Source organism: Carlito syrichta, unplaced genomic scaffold, assembly GCF_000164805.1.
Source record: "Carlito syrichta isolate Samal-C Ts95f unplaced genomic scaffold, Tarsius_syrichta-2.0.1 Scaffold153593, whole genome shotgun sequence".
NCBI lineage: Eukaryota > Metazoa > Chordata > Mammalia > Primates > Tarsiidae > Carlito > Carlito syrichta.
Window position 1 is genome coordinate 231,248 of NW_007097689.1, and position 6,269 is coordinate 237,516.

A 6,269-nucleotide genomic window follows, 5' to 3' on the forward strand; every position below is an offset into this window, starting at 1 on the left:
CGCGCACCTGGCCGCCCCGCACCTGGATCTCCTGAATCAGCTCCTCCGCCCTCAGCAGTTTCGCCTTCAGCTCCTCAATCTCCTGTTCCATGGGCAGCACGATCTCCCGCAGTTTCTCCGAGTCCTCGTGGGCCTGAAGGTAGAGGCTTGGGCAGCGACAGTCCGGGCTCCGGACTGCTGGCCCCCGGGTCTGTTCAGAGCTTCTTCTCCAAGCACATCAGCTCTCCTAACCTTCCCTGGAAGGCACTGCCCACCCCCACTGCAGAGGTAAGAGCACAGAGGCTCTGGATCTTGCCCACTTGGCCCCCGGGCATGAGGTAAAGGGGCCAAGGTCATGTCGTCTTCCTGGGACCCACTTACTTACCATACTTTCTTCCCCAACATCCCGTTTTTCTTTTGTCATAGACCCTCACATTTTTAGCTGGGCATGTGGCCTAAATTCTAGAATACCATCCACATTTCTCAGCTTCCCTGCAACTAAACATGATCATACAACTAAGTTGCAGTTAATGAGATGGAGGAAGATGTGCCAGGGGCGCCTTCCAGGACAACTCCTTAATGGAAGAGGGTGTGCCTTTTTTAATTCCTCCTTCTCCTCCTTGCTGGCTGAGATGTGGACATGATGGCTGGCACTCAAGTAGTCATCTTGTACCATTAGGCAATCTGCTATCTATGGCAAAACCTCAATATAGGAGGAGTCTGGGTTCTAGTGACTTGTTAAGCTGCTACACTAGTCCTGGAATGTCCGCTGCACTTTAAGAAAAAATAAACTATCTTATTTAAACCACTGTTAATTTGGGTTTTCAATCTCATGCAGCCAAATCTCATCCTAGTTGATAAGTCCTCCCATAGTCCCATCACTCCCAGAAAGCTGACCATTTTTTCCCATCTCTTTTCGAGCTTGAGATCCTACTGAACTTGTACAGCCAACAGCCTCTGGACACCTCCCCTTCAATGTCACATGGGCTCCTCTAACCTGATACAGCCAAACCAGACCACTCACCAATGCTGTTCTTCCTGCCACAAACACTAAATCGGTGACAACAACCCTGCTGTCCAACCGTCATCCCAGTCCCTGTCCCTACCCTCAGACAAGCTCAGTTTAACCCTCCAAATCTCTTCTATGGTTTCCCAAGCAAGGCAAGCCTGTGTGGCCCAAACAAGACCCCTTTGGTCTTGTCTGCAGGCCTGGAATACATGTCCTGCAGATGGTCACACATGGATGGGTGATGGCTGAGCACAGGAGTTGGCCAGGACTGGAAGTTGCCTGGCTGCCGAATTGGTCCTCCCACCGTGCCAGGGGGCTTTCACTGGGCAGCACCCTCACCTGTCCCACCTGTGGAGGTGCTCCCTGAGGAACACTTTGATGCGAGTGGCAGCCTCTGCTGAGAAGCTGTGGCTTGGAAGCTTTTCTTTCTTGGGCTCTTGTTTTGATCTTTGTCTTTTTGGGGTTTTTTTTGACTCAGGGTCTCACTCTGTCATCCAGGTTGGAGTGCAGTGGCATGATCGTGGCTCCCTACAGCCTCGACCTCCTGGGCTCAGGTGATCCTTCTGCCTCAGCCTCCTAAGTAGCTGGGACTACAGGTGTGTGCCACCATGCCCAGCTAACTTTTTATTTTTTATTTTGTAGAGATGAGGTCTCGCTATGTTGCCCAGGCTGTTCTTGAACTCTTGAGCTCAAGCAATCCTCCTGCCTAGGCCTCCCAAAGTGCTAAGCTCACAAGCGTGAGCCACCATGTCCAGCAATCTTTGTCTTTCTAACCAACTAACTGATGCCATCTCCCTGAGCCTCAGTTTCCTGATGTATGAAATCAGGTATTAATTTAAGTACCTATCTCACAGGGCTGCCATGAGGATCAAATGTGGTAGCAATGTAAATTTGCTCTGAAAGAAGAAGTATGTGGTAATATGTGCTTCCTGTTAATAATAGCAACAATAATAAAGGCAGTGACATACCACAGAGAATAGGAACAAAAACTTTAGAATCAGTCTGTCTAGATTTTAAGATCCCAACTCCATTCCTCATTGTGTACCTAGCCTGGGGAGAACTACCAAACTTCTCTGAGACTCACCTGGCTCATCTGTTAAATGGACCTCGCTTACAGGGGAAAGTCTGGGGAGACTGAGTCTGCCAAGCACTGAGCACAGTACCTAGCATATCAGAGGTATCCTTAAGTGTTAGTTCCCTTCCTCCCACGTGACACTTTTAGAGGTAGATGAACTTGTAAGAGGAAAGCCAGGACCCTGCTGAGCATGGAGCCAAGCTTTCAATAGTATATGGTAGGGCCAGGTGTAGTGGCTCACACCTGTAATCCCAGCACTTTGGGAGGCTGAGGCAGAAGAGCTCAAGAGATCAAGTCTAGCCTGAACAACAGAGTGAGATCTCGTGTTTACAAAGTCAAAAAATTAGCCAGGTGTGGTGGCACATGCCTGTAGTCCCAGTTACTCGGGAGGCTGAGGCAGAAGGGTGTCCTAAGCCAGGAGGCTAAGGTTGCAATAAGCTATGATCATGTCACTGCATTCCAGCCTGGGTGACAGAGTGAGACCTCTGCCTCAAAATCAACTAACTAATTAATTTTTAAAAATTTTAATTAAAAAAAACAACCAACCACAGCAGTATATGGTAGCTCGGTGCTCCTCTCAGAATCATTACTGGGGGCGCGGTACTGTACCCAGCTTTGGGAATGGGACACTGACAATGCTCGACATCTTTCTACACCCAAAGAGGGCAAGGTAGGCCACCCGAGCCCCAACCTTTTCCATTTGCTTCTCCAGAGAGTCCAGGGGGTGAGCCCGGGACAGCAGCTGCTTCAGGCGGCCCAACTCCCGGTCCTTCTCCTCGCAGTCCAGCTGCTGCTGCTGCCGCTCCTGCTTCAGGGAAGTAATCTGGGCCTCGTAGCTACTGATGGAGTCTGGCGGGCAGGAAGGGCGGGGAGAGGGAGGGTCAGTGCGCTGGCCCTACCTGTGGGTGAGCAGGAGGCTTTCGATGCAGTGACTTTCCGCGAGGCAATCTGCCATGGCGGTTGCCATGCGGGCTTTGCAGAGACGGGCCTGGCCAATCACTTAGGCTCTGCACATCAGTGTCCTCAGGAGCAATATGGGGTATTACTGATAACCCCACTGGGCTGCCACAGGATCAAATGAGATGACATAGGTAAGGTGCCCAGTCCTCTCCCTGAGCACACGCTGAAGACATGATGCCTACTCCTGTTAATATATACCGTTAACAATCAATGCTTAATAATAATACAGTAAGTCCTCTACATACAAGCGAGTTCCATTCCAAGAGTGTGTTTGTAAGTTCAATGTGTTCCTAAGTCTAATAAAGTTAGCTTAGGGACCCAACTAAAACGATCAGCTGCTATAAAGTCCTGTAGTGTAATTGGTTTATAATACTTTTCACACAAATAATACATAAAAAACAAACAAGCAGTACCGGAAAGTAAATAAAAACACAACCACTTGTTGGGGATGCATGCACGTAGCTGGGTGCAGTGGCTAATGCCTGTAATCCCAGCACTTTTGGAGTTAGAGGCAAGAGTACTGCCTGAGCCCACAAGTTTGAGACCAGCCTGAGCAACATGGCGAGACTTTGTCTCTATGATGGACAAAAAAAAAAATAGCCAAGTGTGGTGATGCATACTTGTAGTTCCAGCTACTTGGAAGGCTGAAGAGGAAGGATTGCCTGAACCCAGCAGGTTGAGGCTGCGGTGGTCAAGAGCATGCCACTGCACTCCAGCCTGGGCAACAGAGACTCTGACTAAAAAAAAAAAGAAGATACACGCACATCACAATAGTATGCCAGGCATGTAAACTAACTTACATGACTGGACATGGAACACAAGTTCACATCTTTGAAAGTTGGCAACTTGAAGGCTTGTGTGTAGGCAACTTACTGTAATAAATATTTTCTTTGGACTAGACTCTGACCTGGGCTTTGGAAATACAGAAAGTAATCAAACACAAGGCCTGTCCCCGGGAGCTCACAGTCCAATGTGAAAAGCACAGTCTAATGTGGCAACAGTTAGGAAGCAGAGTGGGCAGAGCTAGAGGAGAGGACCCTTCCTGGACTTGTGGGTCCTGAGAAAGGAGCCCTCACTCTGCCTGGCTGGCCAGGAGGGGATACTGGTAGACAGTGAAAGAGGGAAAGGACCCATTAGGTAACAGGGCCACAAGAGCAGAGGTGTGTCAATGTCAGGCTCATGGTGGGACATGTTGGAAGGGCTGGAAGAGTAAAGGTACCTGAGGCAATATGGTGGAGAGGATGGCAGTGAATGGCACCTAGGGCCTTGAATGCCATGCCAAGAGGTTTGGAATGTATCCTACAGGTCAGCAGGAGCAGAGGTGGTGTTGGGTTAAAAATGAACACTTTTTATTTGTATAGATATTGTCAATGTGTACTAATGTTAGAAATAAAGGTTCAGCTGCCAGGCTGCCTGGGTTCAAATATTCTGCAGCTTTTAGCTCTGTGATCTTGGGCAAGTTATTTAACTTTCTGGGGCCTCAGAGCTTCCTCTGTAAAGTGGAGATGGATAGTAGTTCCTGTGTCATAGAGTTTGTTATGAAGGTTAGATACTCATAAAGCATTTCACTTGGTGCCTGGCATATAGTAAATGCTCAATAAATGTTACATACTGTTAGTACTTAGGATACATCTATTTTTTTTTTTTACAGAGACAAGAAGTTTCCTTTGATAAATGTTTGCAAGCTTTAAAGAAGCAGATCTATTTAAAGAACAAACATAAGGAAAATAGCAGGGTAGGCTGTCTGAGGAAACAAAGATGTACATGCCTGAAATGTGGGAAATGCAGCCCCGGGGAAGTCTGGGCAGGAGCAGTTGTTAGAAAGGGAAGTGGCATGGTAGGGTAGGAATTTTAGGATGTTTACTCTGAAAGTCAATGTCAAGGCCAGACTATAGAGGGAGATCTGTGAGAAGGCTGTGGCAGCCATACAGGATAGAGTTGACAAGAGTTCCACTACGGCAGGGGCGGTGGGGGCAGAGAGGTGGAGCAGCTCTGGCATGTTTCGGAGCCTCTGGCCTCTGCTAGAGGACAGGGAGGAGAAAAGAAGCTGGGGCACCTGGGGACAGGGAGCTGTGCTTCCCAAGTACAGAGAAGGTGAGGTGGAAGGGGAAGCTGGAGCATGGGGTGGGGGCAGAGGTAGGGCGTCTGGGGAATGATGGAAACCAAGGGATTAGATACAGAGACTAGGCCCAGGCTGAGTCTGTAGCCCAGAGGCCCAGCCTGAAATGAAGCTAGGCTGGTTCGGGGAACTGAGAGGTTTCTTGTTCATCTTCAGGGTTGATCAGTCATCGGTAAGGGACAAGAAATGACAAGGGGCAAGGGAACAGATAGAATTTCGGAGCTAAACTTAGCTGTAACCGACAGAGCGGCTATCACAAGTAGTGCCTCTATGCAAATATAAAAAGGGTGCCCTTTCCACTGGGCCGTAGCAAATCCTGTGCTAGGCAACCCGGCTAACCTATTCCGTAGCTTATCTGTGCCCACTAACCCCCTTTATCGTCATGCGCTCCCCCTTACGGGTCTGATGGGAGTCCAGGGGAGCCTTGGTCTCACCTTTCAGGATGGCCTGCAGCGAGGCCACCTCCTCTTGGCACTGCCGCTGCACTGCAGCCACAGCCTCAGCCTTCGTGCTCTCGCTCACCTCCGCCACAGCCTTCATGGTCTCCATTTCTGCCCGGGCGCCTGCCAGCTCGGCCCGAAGCCGGCCAAGCTCACCTGACTCGACCTCAGCCTTTGCCTCCTCCTGAGGCTGGGGGTCCAGCGCTGTGGGGGACAGGGATAAAAGCCTCACTTCCCATCACTTCTCGGATTCCTAACACCCCAGTCCACCCACCAAATCAGCTAGTCCACCTAGTAGAGCTGCCACGGTTACACCGCCTTCCCGTGGCCCCGCTCTGCTCACCGGGTCCCGGGTCCCGCCCCGCCCCTCCTCCTCCTCCTCCTCCTTCCCACCTCGCTCTGCCGGGTGTTGCCAATAGCCCGCCTTTTCCCGGTTGCCGCGTTCACCCAATCTCTTCTCTGCTCGGACACGGCCCCTCCCTTCCAATGGCCCCACCCCTCCCTCACCGGGCCCCACCTCTCACCTGCCACTGGATCCACCCCTCGCGTCGTCTGGTCACGCCCCCTTTGCCGGTGGCGCCCGGCCCCGCCCCCTCCCCCTCGACTGCGCCGCGCTGTTCACGAGGACGCTTGCACCTCCGCCTCGGAAGAGGCTCTTTCTTCAAAGCCCTTCCGAGGCGTCTCTGC

The 6,269-nt window shown here is 50.9% G+C and overlaps 1 protein-coding gene across 1 annotated transcript in view; it reads right to left on the minus strand.

Annotated features, from left to right (window-relative positions):
- Positions 1–5,887, minus strand: part of RABEP2 (rabaptin, RAB GTPase binding effector protein 2) — a 12,149-nt gene extending 6,262 nt beyond the window's left edge. Inside the window, exons 1-3 of the mRNA XM_021708934.1 lie at positions 5,577–5,887; positions 2,755–2,912; positions 8–133 (exon numbers count right to left, since the gene is read on the minus strand). Of these exons, the coding sequence (XP_021564609.1) occupies positions 8–133; positions 2,755–2,912; positions 5,577–5,691 (399 nt within the window). The 5' untranslated portion in view covers positions 5,692–5,887. The remainder of the gene's footprint in view (positions 1–7; positions 134–2,754; positions 2,913–5,576) is intronic.
- Positions 5,888–6,269: the final 382 nt, after the last annotated feature.